This window comes from Pelophylax lessonae (assembly GCF_965119305.1).
Source record: "Pelophylax lessonae genome assembly, chromosome: 3".
Taxonomy (NCBI): domain Eukaryota; kingdom Metazoa; phylum Chordata; class Amphibia; order Anura; family Ranidae; genus Pelophylax; species Pelophylax lessonae.
Genome location: NC_138770.1, coordinates 477,844,471 through 477,865,183, shown reverse-complemented (window position 1 = coordinate 477,865,183; position 20,713 = coordinate 477,844,471). Strand labels below are relative to the sequence as shown.

The window sequence follows — 20,713 nt, the reverse complement described above, 5'->3', positions numbered from 1 at the left end:
AGTGCCAGTGGTCCTAGGAATTCTAGGCTGGCCTCGTCAAGCCGGCCTGGCCGACTTGGACTTGCTAGTCGCGGACGTTCCGTGGGAACTGCGTCTCAGGGAGTATCTGCGGCCTCGAGGACCAATCTACCATTGTGCTTTACAATCGCTGGTTTTAATGGCCTGGCCATTGAGACCCAAGTACTGAAGGACAGAGGGTTGTCAGCTTCAGTCATTCCTACCCTTATTAAAGCAAGGAAAGCGACTTCCAGCAAGGTCTATTATCACACATGGAAGACTTATATCGCGTGGTGTGAATCTTTAGGATTTCCTCCACGTACCTATTCGGTGACTCGAATATTGGCCTTTTTGCAAAAAGGGGTTGAGCAGAAGCTAGCCTTGAGCACCATCAAGGGTCAAGTTTCAGCATTAGCAATCTTCTTTCAGAAACCTTTAGCTACCAAGTCCTTGGTGCGGAATTTCATCCAGGGAGTGCGGCACCTGGCTCCACCAGTCCGCGCGCCCTTACCGCCCTGGGATCTTAATTTGGTTTTGTCGGTTCTACAGAAACCTCCTTTTGAAAACATCAGGGAGATTCCCTTGCTTACTTTATCCCAGAAGGTGGCCTTCTTGGTGGCTATCACTTCTGCACGCAGGGTGTCAGAACTGGCTGCTTTATCATGCCAGTCCCCATACTTGGTGATTCATAGGGATAAGGTAGTACTCCATCCTAAGCCATCCTTTCTTCCTAAGGTGGTTTTAGATTTTCATTTGAATGAAGATATTGTACTACCTTCCTTGTGTCCTCAGCCCAATCATCATCGGGAACATGCGTTGCATTCCTTGGATGTGGTTCGGGTATACCTGAAGGCTACGGAATCGTTCCGTAAGACGGATTCACTTTTTGTGATCACGGATGGCCCCAGAAAGGGGTTGCCTGCATCTGCCGCGACTATCGCCAAATGGATTAGACAGACGGTGGTACAGGCTTATTCTGTTAAGGGTCGGAGTCCTCCGTTCCCTGTTAGGGCGCACTCCACTCGAGCGCTCAGTACTTCCTGGGCCTTTCGCCATCAGGCGTCAGTGGTCCAGGTATGTAAGGCGGCCACCTGGTCGTCGGTACATACCTTTACAAAATTTTATAAAATTGATGTCATGGCATCGGCAGATGCCTCATTTGGCCGCAAGGTTTTGCAGGCCGCAATTTGAGGAGACCGGTGGTCTACCTCGAGGGTTTTTTTTCTGTTTGAAAATTTTTTGTTGAGTCTCATCATTAAGGTTGAGCATTGTAAACTTCTAGTTGGCACCGGTTGGGCCTTCTAGATTTGGATTTGATTTCCATTTTCCCACCGCTCATTTGTGATACTGCTCTGGGACGTCCCGAAGGTGCTGTATCACCGAGGACTACGTCTGTCAATGAGCGATAGAGAAAAATGGATTTTTGTAAAATCTTACCGTAAAATCCTTTTCTCTTAGCTCATTGACAGACGTAGTACCCGCCCCTCTGTTTTTGAGTTGGGTTGGGTTAAATTCTCTAAACACTGCTTTTGTGACATAACTGATTTGCTGTGGCAGAGAGAGAGAGGATATACCCTCAGGGACTGCCCCTAGGGTGTGGCCAGAGCATTTTATTTCCTGTCTAGTCCTACTCCTGTGGAGGCAACATAACCCGAAGGTGCTGTATCACCGAGGACTACGTCTGTCAATGAGCTAAGAGAAAAGGATTTTACGGTAAGATTTTACAAAAATCCATTTTTCAATCACTAAAATCAGTTTAAAATTTAAAATTGGTCTATGAGAAGTTATTTAAGGATTAGAAATAAAACAATTTATGTCCATGTCTATGTTCATTCCTAATGGCTGTAATGTGGAAAGTTCATAGATCCATCTGGACTCGTTTTGGGACACAGCTATTCTCATGTTTTTTCCCCGCCAGTCATATTCAATCCTGTCAATTCCGCATACTGATAAAAGAGTAGGGTCCTGATTGTGCTTTAGTCTAAAATGATTCGAAACGCTATGACTTTTAAAACCTTTTTTAATATTATCAATATGCTCACCTATTCTAATTCTTAGTTTTCTGGTCGTTCTTCCCACATACTGTAGCCTACACGGGCAAGTTAATAAATAAGTCACGTGGGTACTTTCACAAGTGATCAATTTTTTAATGTTGTAACTTTTATTGGTGGTATTTGACTGGAAATTGGTTATTCTTCATTTACGATTCCTTATAGTTTTACATACTTTGCATCTACCGCAAGAGAAGAATCCTTTTTCATCAAAAAAAGTAATATGTTTTTTCGGAGGGTCTGGTACATTTTTAGCCAGACGATCTCTCAGGTTCCTACCTCTTTTGTAGATGAATTTCGGTTTTTCAGGTAGCACCTCTTTTAATTTATCGTCCCTGAGTAAAATTGGCCAATGTTTATAAATGATAGATTCTACCTCTTTGTATCTAACATTGTATTGGGACACGAATGTAAGGGCATAGTCTTCAGTTACCTTCATCTTTTTCTCCAGCAGTTTCGATCTATCCATGTTTTTAACTTCTTCCTTAATTTCTTGTAGTTTTTTTTGGTCTGTAACCTTTTTCCTTAAATCTATCAATTAGAATATTACTTTGTATTTCAAAGTCTTCATCCGTTTTACAATTTCGCCTCATGCGCATGATTTGCCCCTTTGGGATTCCCTTTATCCAGTTTGGATGGTGGCAGCTGTGTGTCGGGATGTAGGCATTTCGGTCCGTGGGTTTGAAGTGTGTACTTGTGTGTAAACCATCCTCCTTCTGAGATATAACAAGGTCTAGGAAGTTTATTTCTTGTTTGCTAAAATTGCCCGTGAACTTTATTTGATAATTGTTAATATTAATTTCTTCCAGAAATGTTCTTAGATTCCTCAGTTCCCTTCCAGACCACGAAGATGTCATCTATAAATCTTTTATAGATCTTGATCTCTTCTCTTTCTTTTCCAAATATCTCTTCATCTTCCCACTTACTAAGAAATATGTTGGCTACACTTGGCGCATAGCGGTCGCCCATGGCTACTCCTTTGTGTTGCCTATAATAGGATCCCTGGTGCCAAAAATAATTCTTTCTCATCGCTGTCTTCAACATTTTCAGGATAAACCTTTTTTTGTTCCTGTTCTAATTGTGTTTTAGTATTCAAGGCCCATTCTACTGCTGACAGAGCATCTTCTTGTATGATGATGGTATATAAAGATTCCACATCTATAGTAGCTAGAATCACTTCATCTTCTAGTTCCATGGAATTTAGTATGTTGATTAAGTGCCTACTGTCCTTCAAATGTGCTGGGTATGTTTCGACTAGAGGTTGCAGGTAGGTATCAAGGTACTCACCCATTCTGGAGAAGAGTGAGTCGATACCACTAATTTTTGGCCGTCCCGGTGTTTTAACTGGATTTTTGTGTATTTTAGGTAGTTGGTATATAACCGGTAACTTAGGTGCCTCTGGTAGGAGATATTTGAATTCTTTTTTTATTCAATATATATTTTTTATGTGCTTTCTTCAAATGCTTCTTTAATCTTTCTCTATATCTGGTGAGGGGGTTGTCCTTTAGTTTTATATAGGTTTCCTCATCTTGGACAAGTCTATTTAGTTCCTCATAGTAATCTTATTTTCTTAAAATTACAATACCCCCCCCCCCCCCGTCTGCTGGGCGAACAACTATGTTCCTCCTCTCTTCCAGTTCTTTTATTCCAGTAATTAAATCTTGTTTTGGTTTATACCATTTCTTTTTCATTTTTTTCGCATCCTGTTCCACTAAAGATTTAAAAGTTTCCGTAAAATGATTATTGGTACACTTGGGGTTAAAAACTGATTTATTACGTAATCCGCTATGTATAAAACTTTCTTGTTCATTTTCTTGTTGAGTAGGTAAATCTGGTTTTGTAGTATAATGTTTCTTAAGATTTATCTTTCTAATAAATTTCTGAATATCAATGTAAACATTGAAAGGGTCTAGTTTCTGGTCTGGGACATATTTAAGTCCCATATCCAGTACTAGTAGTTCCTGATCTGAGGATTGGAGTCCACTAAGGTTGAAAATTCCTTGTCCTAATGATTTCTTTTTCTTTTTGCCCCTACTTCCTCTGCATCCTCTTCGTTTCTTGCCCCCTCTCTTCCTGCCTGTGGGGGTTGGTAATGTGGGCGTTGCTGCTGTTGTGGTAGTGGGCGATGTTGTTGTGGACCCTGTTGTTGAGGGGGTTGTGGGGGTCTCCAATGGTTGCCTCTTCCTCTGTGTCCTCTTCCATTGTTGGGGCGATTCCAGCCCCTGTTTCCTCTGTGAGGACGGTAGTAGTATGGCTCCCAATTTCTTGGTGGGTTCCACACTGGAGGTTCCCTGTTCTCCCATCTGGGAAAATCCCACACATACGGACGGTCCGGTGTGTAATATTGTGTGTCCTCCAGGGGTTGGTAAGAGTTGTGTGTTGGCACATTATATTTATATGTGGAATGTCTAATCCGATTTGGTTCTTTCTGTTGGTGTGGTGTTTTTTGTGGTTTGGGGTCACCTAGTGGTCTAGACAGAGGTGTTCTTATTTCTAATTCTTCTGTTGGTGTAGATGGTGGTGGTGGATTTTCTCGTTCCACTGAAGAGGATCTAGATTGTAGGTTGGTGTCTACTCTTACCTCTTGCCATTTGTAAACAAGATTTCTGTCGTAATCCCCAAAATCTCTCTGGTATTTTTTGATCTTTTTCCGTTGTGTATCAATATCCAATTTATCCAAGAATTCCTTGAGATGTTTATACTTATTTTTATACTCATTTGTACCAGCAAAAGGTTCAAGTTGTTCTTTATAGCTGCTTACTAATTCATTAAGTTTCAGCATCTTCTTTTTCCTTCTTTTCACTAATAATTCCAATAGATTTTTTTCACATGTTCTAAAGAAGGTGTACCACTCCTCCTCCAGATCTGTACCTTCCATCCCATCATTGGGCGCCAAATCCCATCTTAATCTGCGAGGCATAATATTATCTTTTATATATTTTTCCAGTGTAAGGATATCCCACCATGTCCGTATTTGTTTATCCATGGTGTTTTTTAGGGATCGGAATAATTGGTCCAGGTCTTAGGGGGCTAACCATCCATTCATACTTTTAAAACTATAGCAGCTGCTCAATATTAATTTTGTCACTTGACATCACTGATTTATTTATTTATTTATTGGTATAGTAATTTAATATAGGATCTCTCCAGAGGCGCGAGGTTATATTCCCACTCAGTATATATACTTTATTCATGACAGACGCAGTACCAGCCCCTCTAGTTCTGAGTGGGTTGGGTTTTTTTCTTCTGACACTGCTTGCACCAAAACTGAATCCTATAGCAGAGTAAGTGGGTGTATGCCGTCAATGACTGACCCATAGGAGTGGTAACGTTTTTTCCTGCCTAGTGTCCTACTCCTGTAGGGGGCTGCATAACCCAATGGTTAAGCAGAATGTGGAGCTGCTTCTGTCAATGAACTTCAGAGAAATAATGTAAAAGAAATTCCACGCTCAAGTTAAGATAATAAAGTCCAAAGGGTGGCTGCCAGCAATTTCTGATAAAGACGACTCAGATCAAGTAAAAAATTGTTATGGGTTTGCGGCGCTCAGATAATAGTCCTTATGAATGATAGGGACAGTCCAGTCTGCTTACCAGATGGAAGGTAAAAATAGACCTGTCAATAGGTAGAGTTGGTGTAGAATCTCACTATTCCAGCTTGGCTCAGTCAAAATAAATGCAGATGGCAGGAAGTATGTAAATAAACAAGAAAAAAATCTCATGGTGCAGTATATCCCAACTTGTATTTTAGGAGCAAAAACCCACCACCAAGAACTGAAAGAAGCCCCTCAATCAATGATAAAAGAGGGCCGCTCACCAGAAATACATATATATAGATCAGGGGTGGGGAACCTACCTCCCGGGGGCCGTATGCGGCCCTCGAAGTCATTTGGTCCGGCCCCCCGTGCAGTTGAGTTTGTGTCTCTCAGCTGACCTGTCAGAATGGAGCCAATGCTTCCTGTATAGTTCCGGCTCGGTTGTGACAGTCTGAGTGAGTCACAGGCGGAGTGATATCAAATGCACTCCGCCTGTGACCAATACAGGAAACATTGCCTCTTCCTCCAGCACGGCGCCGCTGCTAGCCAGCATTTCACGCCAGCAGCACACACAGCAGTACCATCCAGAGCCAGCAGTACTCACAGCGAACCAGCCAGAACCAGCAGTACAACCCAGAGCCAGCAGTACCAGCCAGCAGTACTAGCCATTAGTACCAGCCTGAGCCAGCAGTACCCACAGCAGTACCCACAGCACATTACAAGCCAGCAGTACCAGCCTGAGCCAGCAGTACCCACAGCAGTACCAGCCCGCTATGCCCACCAGCATTACCCGCCAGCAGTTCTTTTCAAAACTTACCACCACAAAGTCGACTGCGCTCCAGACTGACCGACGCAAACCTGGAAAATCAGTTGCGAGTAGCAACATCATCAATACCAGCTAACATCACACACCTCACCAAAGAGAAGCAGTTGCAGCCATCACATTAGGGGTGAGTTAATTAAATGTTTGACCAAATATAACAGGTACATTTTTAAGTTGATAATTTTGTACGGCTCCCGAATGATTTTATAAATACCCAAATGGCCCTTGGCAGAAAAAAGGTTCCCCACCCCTGATATAGATGGTAGTTTCAACAGAAAGACCGTCACCAGAATCTCCTTAAGATCATCAAACAATGATAGTCACACAAAAAACAATAAGGTGTAACCACCCTTCTCCTGCGCTTGGTATCCAGGCCCCTCGACCACACACTTCACGGGACTGACACCTGGCTTCTCAGATGGCTAGAGTCTTGCTGCCCTTAACGGACTGGGGTAGTCCACCGATACTAAAAGCAAAAAGAACAAAAAAGGGCGCACCGACCTAGCACATTATCCTCAATATAAGGCTTTATTTAAATGACATAAAAAATGGCTACTCACAGACGTAGATAAAAGTGAAGCGTATCAAGCTGGATTGCTCAAAAGTACGTGTTTAGTCCATATAATCGTCCATGATGAGATGTCATCTCATCATGGACGATTATATGGACTAAACACGGACTTTTGATCAATCCAGCTTGATACGCTTCACTTTTATCTACGTCTGTGAGTAGCCATTTTTTATGTCATTTAAATAAAGCCTTATATTGAGGATAATGCGCTAGGTCGGTGCGCCCTTTTTTGTTCTTTTTGTTCTTTTTGCTCTTAATGATAGTCACACAGGCTGCTTGTCCAGAGCAGAGCTGCTACCAGATGCTAATTAAAAAGTACGCTTCTCTCCACTTCCGATGAGAGACAAACTCCAAAGAATCAGGTCTCAATAGCTTAAAATGAACAGACACTGTCATTAAGAAGGCATCAATACAGGTTACAGGGATCCAGCAGGATTCTTAGAGGTAAAGGGGATCTCATACGGAAGATGATCCAACATTCAGATAAACAGATCCACCAGGAAGGTTTCAATACCAAAAGAGAGGAAAGAAGCTCATGGTGCAGTATTTAAAAGTAACTCACATTTATTGTTTACATGTAAAACTGTTAAAAACAGGTGCACAGAGAAAAACCGTGGTGTGGATTCAAAAAGTGTGTCCTGGAAACTGCAGGAAGATCACTTGATGCATTTCGGCCAATCAGCCGTCATCTGAGGTAACTTCCTACAGCATTGACACGCATTAAATAAGAGCAGCAATCAAAGACGTATTGCACGTATTAATCAGCTGTAGTAAAAGTGTCCTCCCTCTGTGGTCACTCACAAAATCAAAAGGGGAGCTAAAGCATGGATCGCTCAAATGTTCGGCAAGGACCTAGTCCGCAGCCACCAATCAAACAGCCAATCGCTCACAACCAATCATGTAGAAGGGGGCAGAGAATTTCCATTCACCAAAGCATCGCTGGAAGGGCAGCAGTGCCGATCGCAACGGCCAATCGGCGCAATTGGGGGGGCGGGGACACACGCCGCCCAGAGCCAATACACAGCAAGAAGGGGCAAAGACACTCACGGCCACCGCTGATGCAGCGAATACACCGTACTTCTAATTATATGCACAAGTCAGTCTGCAACTGAAAGTACTTAGTGACGGCCTTCCGGTATCTCTGGAAGAGGAGAAAAAAGGCACTTCCCAAACTTAGATCGGTAATGACACCTCCTACATCGTACTCAAAATGTACACCGGGGCCGATTTGTGCATATAGATGCTTGGTGACCGCAAGATATACCCTCAAAAGGTTATGTTGTGCGGAGCATAAGATCCAAAAAAAAATATTTATAATGATTGCTTAAACCATAATGGTAAGCCTTTGACATATCAGTCAAAAACAATTTTTATGAATAAATATTATACAAAACCACAGACAGAGGACACCTACAATAAAAGATATACAATATTAAAGCTAAAAATAAAACTAATACAAATAATATATAGAGGGCCCCCTAGTGGTATAAATGTAAAGCACATAACTCATCAAATGGCTATTACATACAAATAATATTCAGATTATAAAACTATAAATTTCTAGAACTAAAAAGATTCCAAAGAGCCTCGAGGACACATCCCTTATCAGCCATTATTGATTAAATAGTTTATGTCCCAGTCGATATTCAAACCGTAAGGGACATAACTCTGGACATCGAAAATCCAGCGGGTCTCCATCTTGGATATTTTGCGTTGAATATTACTACCACGCCATTGCGGAGTAAATCTATCAATACCCATAAACTAAGTGCCCGTGGGATCTTTCCCATGGCATTCAGCATAGTGACGAGACACACTATGTTTCGGATATCCTTTTTTAATGTTGGCCACATGCTCACCTAATATGACATGCAGGGCTCGAACAGTTCTACCTATATACTGAAGTCCGCATGGACAGGTGAGCATGTAGACAACATATTGCGAAGTACAAGTGATAAGTTATTTAATCCCAAATTCCCTTGCATTGGTGTTAGATTTGAAATGGGAAATCTTTCTGTCTCTAAACTTAATTTTGCAAATATTGCAACTTCGACAAGGAAAGAAGCTCTTTTGCTGTTGAAAATAGGAGCTCCTGACTTTAGGGGCATCCAACATGTTGGGTGCGACAAAAAGTCGCAAGGGAGTAACCCCCCTAAAGATGACCTTGGGCTTAAGTGGTAAATTAGGTCCCAATTTTATCGTTTCTAAGGATGTCCCAATGTTTGGAAATAATCCTTTTGACAGCATTATGCTGACTAGAATAGAAGTAACTAGAGAAAAGTTGTGGTCTGAGGTGGTGTCATTTTTAACTTTAGCTGTTAACAGTTCACTTCTCTCTTTCATCCCAACTTCATTAATCACCTGTTCCAAGTCATAGGCTTCATATCCTTTTTCCTCAAACTTTCCTTTCATAGTGACTGCCTGTTTTAAAAAGTCCTCTCTGGAAGTACAGTTCCGTCTGAGCCTTAGGAACTGGCTTTTAGGCACCGACCTAAGCCAGGTAGGATGGTGGCAGCTACCTTTTCCAATAAAACTGTTACGGTCTGTTGGCTTGAAAAAGGTGGAGGTGACAATGGAGCCTTCTTTGATGTCAATATTAAGATCCAGAAAATGGATGTGTGACTGACTGGCCTCAAATTGGAGATGGATCCCAAAGGTATTATCATTAAGAAATTCCATAAAGGATGATAGTGACGCCAAATCTCCATTCCAGAGGAGGAGGACATCGTCTATATATCTGCCCCAAAAGATCAATTCCGACCTACCGGCAGCATAGACGACGTCCTCCTCCCACTTGGTCATGGAGGGGGCAAATTTAGCCCCCATTGCCACGTCTCTGTTTTGGAGGTAAAAAGTCCCTCCAAACCAGAAATCATTGTGGGTCATTGCAAATTGCAATAAGGTTAATATAAATTGCCTCTGAGGGGGAATCAGACCACTATTCCTTCGTAAATATACATCTACTGCCTCAAATCCATGGTGGTGCGAGATGATGGTATATAACGTCGTAACGTCGGCAGTGGCAATTAAATACCCCTCTTTCCACTCCAAAGAAGCCAGAGTCTGAATCACTTGGGTTGTGTCTTTAAGGTATGATGGAGTTTGAAATACTAATGGTTGTAAAAAACTATCCACCTACTTGCCCACCCGGGAGGTCACGGAATCAATACCGCTAATGATTGGCCTCCCGGGAGGGTTGATGGGATCTTTGTGCAATTTGGGCAAGTAGTAAATAGCCAGTATTCTTGGAGTGTGTGGGACAAGAAAACCTTTTTCTTTCTTGGTGAGAAAGCCTTCATTATAGCCAGACTTCACAATTTTGGTCAATTAATTTTTGTATTTCAAAGTGGGATTGTGATTAAAGCGGAGTTCCGGGCACAGAAACATTTTTTTAATAAACATACCCCCGAGACAGCCAGGGCTAGTACATTCCACAATGGCTAGCCTCTGATCTGTCCCGGTTCGCACTTACCTGCAAGAAGAAATACTCACTTATAAAATTTCTTCCACAGCATTGCCATCTCTCTTGTGGGCAGCTGAAGCCGGCGCGATCCTCTTTGGCGTCCTCTTCCGTGTCTTCTTCTCCCAGAATGCGCCTGCACCGGCCCCTCTCGTCACTTCCGGTGCGGCGCCGCATTCCTCCACAGCTTCTGGGCATGTCCAGAAGCTGTTTAGCAGGGAAGTGACGAGCCCCGGAAGTGACGAGCGGGGCCGGTGCCGTCGCATTGATTCCTGGGAGCGATGACGTTCCGCTCCCAGGAATCATCGCAAGACAGGAAGTGACGGCGGAGCCGCGGGAGGAAGTGAAGAATAGGTGAGTATATTCTATCTAAAAAAAAAACCTAACTATCCAATTCCTTTTCAGGTTAAGAAGACCAAGCGGACGGGCACAAAAAAAAAAAGGTTGTTTTTGTGCCCGGAACTCCGCTTTAAGCAGCACATACGTATCTCTATCAGAGAGGATGGTATTCATCTCTGCTATATATGAATCTTTGTTTAGAACAAAAATACCCCCTCTCTTGTCTGCAGGGCGGACAACAATGTCCGTCCTGGCTTGAAGAGATTGTGTAGTCCATCTCGAAATTGTTTAGTGTTGGTATTTCTTCTAGGTTTGAGGCTCTCTAAATCTTTAAGAACCAAATCTTTGAAGACACCAATTGATGGAGCGACACCCCCTGGAGGGTTGAAAAGTGAAGCATTAGCCAAATTAGTGTGTATAATTTCTTTAGTTCTAGAAATTTTTGATCTATTTATGGTTTTATAATCTGAATATTATTTGTATGTAATAGCTATTTGATGAGTTATGTGCTTTACATTTATACCACTAGGGGGCCCTCTATATATTATTTGTATTAGTTTTATTTTTAGCTTTTATATTGTATATATTGTATATCTTTTATTGTAGGTGTCCTCTGTCTGTGGTTTTTTTATACTATTTATTCATAACAATTGTTTTTGACTGATATGTCAAAGGCTTACCATTATGGTTTAACCACTTTAGCCCAGCTACTGCGGCAATGTGGCTCGTTATCGTCCAGCGACGTAGACCTACGTCGCTGGACTCCTCCCCTTGTGGGTGCCGGAGGCTCGCTCCCGCTGTTTTCAGTCACAGCGGGAGTCGGGCCAGGGGAGGAGCGGCAGTAATCTCCTAAGTGACAGGCAGGGTCAGATTGCAGGGTTCAGCATAGCTGAACCTGCGATCTGTCCCTGTGTCACTGTCACCTCCCCCCACACATGTCAGTAAGCACCATGCATACATTAACCCCTCCCTCTCCAATAAAATTAACCCCTTCCCTGCCAGTGTCATTTTTACAGTAACAGTGCATATTTATAGCACTGATTACTGTAGTAATGTCACTGGTACAACCAAAAGTGTCAAAAATGTCAGTCAAGGGTCCGATCTGTCCGCCGCAATGTCGCAGTCCCGCAAAAAAAATCGCAGATCGCTGCCATTACTCGTTAAAAAAAACACCAAAAATGACAGAAATCTTTCCCTTAGTAAACGCAGTAACTTTTGCGCAAACCAATCAAAATACGCTTATTGCGATTTTTTTTTTTTTTACCAAAAATATGTAGCAGAAAACAAATTGACCAAAAATGATAAAAAATTTTGATTTTTTTACATTTTTTGGGGGGAATTTTATGTAAAAAAATTTGAAAAATTTTATTTTTTCAAAATGTTAACTCTTTTTTTGTTTATAGCGCAAAAAGTAAAAATCGCACAGGTGATCAAATACCACCAAAAGAAAGCTTTGTTTGTGGGAAAAAAAGGACGTAAATTTTGTTTGGGTACGGCGTTGCATGACCGCACAATTGTCAGTTAAACTCGCACAGTGCCGAATCGCAAAAAGTGGCCTAGATGTAAGACAGCAAAATCCTCCGGTGGTAAAGTGGTTAAGCAATCATTATAAATATTTTTTTTTTTTTGATCTTATGCCCTGCACAATATAACCTTTTGAGGGTTATTGTTATTATATCTTGCTGTCACCAAGCATCTATATGTACAAATCGGCCCCGGTGTACATTTTGAGTACGATGTAGGAGGTGTCATTACCGATCTAAGTTTGGGAAGTGCCTTTTTTCACCTCTTCCGGAGACACCAGAAGGCCGTCACTAAGTACTTTTGGTTGCAGACTGACTTGTGCATATAATTAGAAGTACGGTGCATTCGCTGTATCAGCGGTGGCCGTGAGTGTCTTTGCCCCTTTAGGTCAACATTGGATCATTCAGAGATCCTCACTGAACTTCTGGAGAGAGTTTGCTGCACTGAAAGTAAAGGGGCTGAATAATTTTGCACGCCCAATTTTTCAGTTTTTTTTACTTGTTATCTAGGAGGTTGCTACATAACTATGTAACTATTAGTCCGGACCTCACCCTGATTAGAACACCTTTGGGATGAATTAGAGCGGAGATTGTGAGCCAAGCCTTCTCGTCCAACTTCAGTGCCTGACCTCACTAATGTGCTTCTAGAAGAATAGTCAAGCATTCCCATAGACCCACTCTTAAACCTTGTGGACAGCCTTCCCAGAAGAGTTAAAGATGTTAAATCTGCAAAGGGTGGGCCAACTCAATATTGAACCCTACAAGCTAGGACTGAAATGCCATTAAAGTTCATGTGCGTGTTTAGGCATGTGTCCGAATTTTTGACAATATAGTGTCTATATAGCTGCTCTGTGTCCCATGGTATGCGATAAAGAAAACTGGATTGTTGCAATACATCCCTATATACAGTTTACAGTATTTTTAAAACAGTAGAACATACAGAACCAAATAGACTAATCTAGAATTGTATCGATAATAATATTACAGTATAATGATCAACTCCTAGATTGGCGATCCATTTTAAAGTCCACTAGTGCTATTCTGCTTTACCTGATTATAAAGTTTAGGTTATGAAAACTATTAAGGTTTATAGCTACTACATTAAGCAATATAATAACCTTCAACCTTTTTGAAACCTACAACAGAAGTTTGTATAGAGGGAATATTTTGTTTGTGCAGTCCAAGCCCCCCAAAGTTCTCCTGTGCACCAAGGGGACTAAACCAAATTCAGTGCACAAAGCAGTAGGTAGGGAGAGACAGGTATAGCATTGCTTGTTTTGTTTTTGTTTTTTGATATTACGTTTTAACCGTTTGTGAAAAAAATGTATAACCTGTTTTGAATACCTTTATGAAACTATTGAAAGTATTAATCTTGATAGGATAGCTAATAAGGAAGCAATAGGACTCTACCAATTCTTCAAATGAAATGGTGCAGTCCCAATGCTTTCTTATCAACTTATCTTTTGACTCGTAGCAGTTCATAAATATTTGGTAAAAATTTATATACGCATTTTCACTGTTACATATGATATGTGCTCCTTTCAGGAGATTAAATAATGGTCTGGTTATATGTAATCCATTTAAGCTTAAAAACATTTATATAAAGCGTCCAATGATTTCTCGCATGTTTTAATTTCAGGATATGCTGCACGCTGCAAATCAGTATCGTCTAAATAAAGCATCTCTTTATAAAAGTGAACATATGAAAAAAGAGCCAGAGTATATCCCATGGACTGGTATGTATGACTTACTTGGATTTTTATTTACTCACAAATGTGTGCTTGTAAATAATGGTTGACTTAGAGAATTTGTGCAGATAATTTGCTATCCTAATTTTAAGTGACAATATTTGATTTGTTTTGTATATGCTTTTACTATGTGGTAAAACTTACACTAAATTAGATTAAAGCGGTTGTATCCTCACAAAAAAAACCTGCAGGACAAAGGCATAATGAGCTAGTATGCATCACATACTAGTTCATTATGAAATGCCTTAAAACGAAGCTCTGACACGGTCGCCTGGACAGCGCTGAGGGAGCTGTCATGTTCTGGGTTTGGCGGCTCCAAGGCTTTGAGTGGCCGGAGCCACGGTGACGTCACTCTGGAGTTTACTTTCCGGCAAGGAGCCGGCAAAGAGCTCTGAAGGTCCGCCGAACCTTAGAGCGCATGCGCCACTGGTGTCAGCGGCTTCATGCAGGGCGAATATCTCCTAAACTGTGCAGGTTTAGGAGATATTCATTTTACCTACAGGTAAGCCTTATTATAGGCTTACCTGTAGGTAAAAGTTTAATGGCAGAGTATACTACCGCTTTAAATGATTATAGCAAAAGTAGTCAGAAAGAGAAAAAAGTGACAGGAAATCCAACAAAAATGAATTAATACGTTTATGCAGAAATGTATTCTGCTACATGTCTTTGTTTAAAAAAAAAAATCCCAATAAGTGTCTAATAATTGGGTTATTTTTAAGTTATATCATTTCCGAACTATGGTATAGATACTGACATTTACACAGCTATAGATGCTGTACTGTAATGGCGGTGATCAGCGACTTAAAGGTGCATCTCATAAAATTAGAATATCCTCAAAATTTAATTCAGAATGTGATACTCCTATATTTTATATAGATGTGTTACACACAGAGTGATAGATTTCAAGCCTTTCTTTCTTTTAATTTTGATGGTTATTGCTTACAGCTAGTAAAAACCCAAACTTAAGGATCTCAGAAAATTAGAATTTCTCTTTCATCTATTGACGGAGACAGTGCTCCGTATTCAGAACCATAGGGTTATACCACCCCCTACAGGAGTAGGACACCAGGCAGAAAAAACAATTTGGCTACGCCTATGGGCAGTCCAAGCTGGTATACAGTGGGTACGGAAAGTATTCAGACCCCCTTAAATTTTTCACTCTTTGTTATATTGCAGCCATTTGCTAAAATCATTTAGGTTCATTCTTCTTCCTCGTGAATGTACACATAGCACCGCATACTGACAGAAAAACACAGAATTGTTGACATCGTTGCAGATTTATTAAAAAAGAAAAACTGAAATATCACATGGTCCTAAGTATTCAGACCCTTTGCTCAGTATTTAGTAGAAGCCCCCTTTTGATCTAATACAGCCAGGAGTCTTTTTGGGAAAGATGCAACAAGTCTTTCACACCTGGATTTGGGGATCCTCTGCCATTCCTCCTTGCAGATCCTCTCCAGTTCTGTCAGGTTGGATGGTAAACGTTGGTGGACAGCCATTTTTAGGTCTCTCCGGAGATGCTCAATTGGGTTTAAGTCAGGGCTCTGGCTGGGCCATTCAAGAACAGTCACGGAGTTGTTGTGAAGCCACTCCTTCGTTATTTTAGCTGTGTGCTTAGGTTCATTGTCTTGTTGGAAGGTAAACCTTCGGCCCAGTCTGAGGTCCAGAGCACTCTGGAGAAGGTTTTTGTCAAGGATATCCCTGTACTTGGCCGCATTCATCTTTCCCTCGATTGCAACCAGTCGTCCTGTCCCTGCAGCTGAAAAACACCCCCACAGCATGATGCTGCCACCACCATGCTTCACTGTTGGGACTGTATTGGACAGGTGATGAGCAGTGCCTGGTTTTCTTGACACATACCGCTTAGAATTAAGGCCAAAAAGTTCTATTTTGGTCTCATCAGACCAGAGAATCTTATTTCTCACCATCTTGGAGTCCTTCAGGTGTGTGTTAGCAAACTCCATGCGGGCTTTCATGTGTCTTACTGCCATAAAGCCCCGACTGATGGAGGGCTGCAGTGATGGTTGACTTTCTACAACTTTCTCCCATCTCCTGACTGCATCTCTGGAGCTCAGCCACAGTGATCTTTGGGTTCTTCTTTACCTCTCTCACCAAGGCTCTTCTCCCCCGATAGCTCAGTTTGGCCAGACGGCCAGCTCTAGGAAGGGTTCTGGTCGTCCCAAACGTCTTCTATTTGAGGATTATGGAGGCCACTGTGCTCTTAGGAACCTTAAGTGCAGCAGAAATCTTTTTTGTAACCTTGGCCAGATCTGTGCCTTGCCACAATTCTGTCTCTGAGCTCTTCAGGTAGTTCCTTTGACCTCATGATTCTCATTTGCTCTGACATGCATTGTGATCTGGAAGGTCTTATATAGACAGGTGTGTGGCTTTCCTAATCAAGTCCAATCAGTATAATCAAACACAGCTGGACTCAAATGAAGGTGTAGAACCATCTCAAGGATGATCAGAAGAAATGGAAAGCACCTGAGTTAAATATATGAGTGTCACAGCAAAGGGTCTGAATACTTAGGACCATGTGATATTTCAGTTTTTCTTTTTTAATAAATCTGCAACAATGTCAACAATTCTGTGTTTTTCTGTCAGTATGGGGTGCTATGTGTACATAAATGAGGAAGAAGAATGAACCTAAATGATTTTAGCAAATGGCTGCAATATAACAAAGAGTGAAAAATTTAAGGGGGTCTGAATACTTTCCGTACCCACTGTACATCCCCCTCTCTGCTATAGGCCTTCAGTTTTTTTCTGCCTAGTCTGAAATAAGGATCTAGCTCCCTGCGGTCGGCCCAACATATCCCCACTGCACAGGGGCTGGCCAGCGAGTTAAACACCCTCTCAGGGTAGCATATCACGGGGTGACTGGTCCGAGTCGCAGCGTTTCCCTGACCAACAGCCCCTCCACTTCGGTGGCGAGGGGTTCTGTCTGGAGCAGTACCTGCATGCGTGGATCAGAGAGTACTGTCCCCCTCTCCCCCGGGCGCAGTGTGGGTTGGGCGCGGGTAACCAGGAATGGTCAGACCTTCGTATCCCCTCATCCCACCTGGGCTTGCTGGGTTCTCCTCCCTTCCACCCTGTCCACCCCAACCCCCCCCCCCCCCCAATTGCTGTTATGGGCTGCATGGGTGCGAAGGGCCTCCTTGCCCTGTCGCTGATGGGTGTGTGGTTTTCCAAGGGGGTGAGCGCTGGGACTTTTTGGGGTCCACATACCTGGTATCCCTTCTTTTTTCTGGTGGGGTGGGTCCTTGCTCCTGCAGGGATCAGATCTATCTGAGAACCTCATGGTGCTGTGAACGGTGGCCATTTTGCCGTGGTTTGGTCTTCGGGTGCTGCGGCCATGTTTTTGGGGCCTATAGTTGTGACAGTACTCACCGTCACTGGAAGTTAAAGACAGAGGATTAATGGTTTGAATTGCTTCAGATGGGACGGTCATATTTGCGAGCCATATCTCCATATAGGAATATAAAGATTTATTCCCATTTGCCATGAAATCTGTTCTTCCTAAATGCTGTGTATATTACATATCTTTCAATGTCAGACAGGTTTTCTTTTTGTTGTGGATTGGGAGGGAATGTGGATTGCCTTTCGCATTAAGTGTTAATGACCTCCCATTGTTCTGTCTGTCTGCCTTAAGAGAAACTTATAGGTATGTGGATTGGATACTAAGGGGGAGGGGGAATGTCCCACATTGTATATTTCTCTGTCGCTCATTGACAGACGTAGTCTTCTTGATTCACAAGAACTGGGTTATGTTGTCTCCGCAGGAGCAGGACTAGGCAGAAAGAAAAAACGTTCTGGCTCCACCTTAGGGGCAGTCCCTGAGGGTATATCCTCCCTCTCTCTGCTACAAGGCATCAGTTTTTTTCTGTCTAGTCAGGAGTAAGGACCTAAGTTCCTTGCTGGGATCTTTTTGGTCCTGGCAAGATTTTTTCTTTAGAAAAAATATTTTTTTAGGTAGTTTTCTCCAGTGTTTTTTTCCTGTGAGATCTTCAAGCAAATACACCGGACTGGGCGACACTAGTGGTCACCCCAGCCGGCCAACGAGCGCGCGCAGACCATTGCATTGCGCTTGGTCGGCCGCGACACATTCAAGTAAGTATGCGGGGCCGGGCGACGGGCTGGATGTTGAGCCCAGTTATTGTGAAACAAGAAGACTACGTCTGTCAATGAGCGACATAGAAAATCGGATTTTTGTAAGATCTTACCGTAAAATCCTTTTCTCTTAGCTCATTGACAGACGTAGTACCTGCCCCTCTATCATTGAGTTGGGTTGGGTTAAATTCTCTGTTGCTGCTTTGTGACAGAACTGATGCCTTGTAGCAGAGAGAGGGAGGATATACCCTCAGGGACTGCCCCTAAGGTGGAGCCAGAACGTTTTTTCTTTCTGCCTAGTCCTGCTCCTGCGGAGACAACATAACCCAGTTCTTGTGAATCAAGAAGACTACGTCTGTCAATGAGCTAAGAGAAAAGGATTTTACGGTAAGATCTTACAAAAATCCAATTTTTTGTGTACACTGTATGAGAGTGTAAAACTCTGTTCCTATTGGATTGTGAATATCACGTCCAGTCTTCAACAAGGTCCACCTGGGTGGTAACCTTGTGGGTGAAAACTGTATACAAGTCTGTTCAATAAAGAAGGGAGTTAGTTCTTCGCCCTCAATCTAGAGTCTTGTCTCTTATTGGGGGAATCTGCTGCAAGGGATTGCTATGGTCCTCCATACTCCCTTAGAGAATCACTAAGCTTTTTTTTTCATAATAATTTTTATTTGCATTTCAAATACAAACAGACACAGAAAATTGGAAATGGGGAGGCATGGCATGGCAATGCTCTAGTTGAATTCAGTACAACATGTACTATACAATTAGATACATTCAAACATTCTCAGTAACCAAAAAAAAAATAACATCAGCAATACAATACGACCGCGAAAAAGCATAGTGGCTCAGGGAGGTGACCAAAATTCCCAATGGTGTCGAAATTTTGACATGGAGAGGGAATTAAGTGCTAATGCCTTCTCAAATTGGTAATTTGCACATAGTAGGGATGTCACATCTGTCAGATTGGGAGATTCCGTAGATCTCCAATTCCGTAGGATAATGGACCTGGCGGCTAGGAGCACGTGTGCTGACCATGGCCTATATTGGTGCGGAATGACTTCAATGCCTAGGTTTAGTACGGCCAGGGCCGGGGTCGGGTTGATCAAACAACCAGTGTGAGTCGCCATATATTTGAATACCTGACTCCAATAACTGGTAAGGGACGGGCATGCCCAGAGAATGTGGAGAAGTGTGCCCACCTGACCACAGCCCCTCCAGCAGAGTTGTGAATAGGACGATGAGAAACCTGCAAGGCGGTAGGGGGTATAGTACCACCTGTTGACTATTTTTAGCATCATCTCCCAATGATTGACACAGTGTGTGTGATCCGTGGCAGATGAGATTGCCAACTTCCATTGGTACACCGTAAAACTCTTCCTAAGATCCCTGTCCCATTTGAACATCTGAATTGACTTGTAAAACTTCTCGTCATCTAACAGGATGTGATAGTATTGAGACAGTCTGGGGGGCGGTATGCGCTGGGTAACCAAGAGATCCCAGAGCCCACCATCCACCAGTAGACTCTGTAAGGGATGTTTCTTTAGGAAATGGTGGATACGGTATACATGAAAAAGAAGGGACCGTGGTAGGGCATATCTATCCGTCAATTCTGTAGGAGAAAGTAGATGGGACCCTTGGTAGAGGTGTTCTATTAGGGTTATGTTTCTGGAGTGGAAGATACGAAGCGGTAAGTCAGAGATATGTGTAGCCAGCAACGCCAGCGGGAGTGGCTGTGAGGAGAGGACATCCCGATCCGACGCCGAGGACACCGATTTGCGCCACGCCCGAACCGAGGCTTGCATTGTGGGGGGCAGACCCGACACATCCCAGGGGATCCATTTGTCACTGAGAAGCAGGACCCGCAAGTCAGGGAAGGGAGCTATGTCAGCCTCCAACAGGACCCAAAGTGGTTCATCCGTTGGCTTGACCCATTGTTTTGTTTGTGCCAGGATAGTAGACCAGTAATAGGTTGGGATATCCGGCATTGCTGCCCCTCCAAGGCGTCTCCTTCTGGGCAAGACAGAGGATGCGCAACGCACCCGTTTGTTGTCCCAAACGAAACGTCGCATATGGGTTGTCAGTTTAGCCAATTGGGTGGAAGGGATCGGAATGGGTAGTGTCCGAAATAAATACAACAGTTGGGGAAGAATGTACATTTTATATGTCGCTAGTCGCCCGCTCCATGAAAGATATTTTGTGTTCAACCGAGAAGTGTCCTCCGTAATTTTAGTTAGCAACCTGTTCATGTTAAGCGGAAGTAGTTTCGAGGTGATCGGGGGGATATCAATGCCTAGATAGTGGATACTGTCCGACGACCATGGAATGGGTATGTTGGTTTGTAGAGTTGTTTGCGTATCAGGGTCCACACCAAGGTTTAAAATAGTAGATTTGGACACGTTCAGTTTATAATACGACACATTGCTAAAGGAGCGCAGTACCTCATAAGCTGCCGGAAGCGACGTAAGGGGGTTCGTGAGCATTAAAATAACGTCGTCGGCAAAAAGTGTTATTTTATGATGCGAGCTGGGGAGGGAGAAACCAGTGATCAATGGGTG

At 42.7% G+C, this 20,713-nt stretch overlaps 1 protein-coding gene across 2 annotated transcripts in view; it reads left to right on the top strand.

Moving 5' to 3' along the window:
- NUP133 (nucleoporin 133) overlaps positions 1-20,713 on the top strand; it is an 899,557-nt gene that overhangs the window by 587,600 nt on the left and 291,244 nt on the right. For both annotated transcript variants that reach the window (XM_082249111.1, XM_082249110.1), the window contains exon 16: positions 13,937-14,033. In XM_082249111.1, coding sequence (XP_082105237.1) covers positions 13,937-14,033 — 97 coding nt within the window. The remainder of the gene's footprint in view (positions 1-13,936; positions 14,034-20,713) is intronic.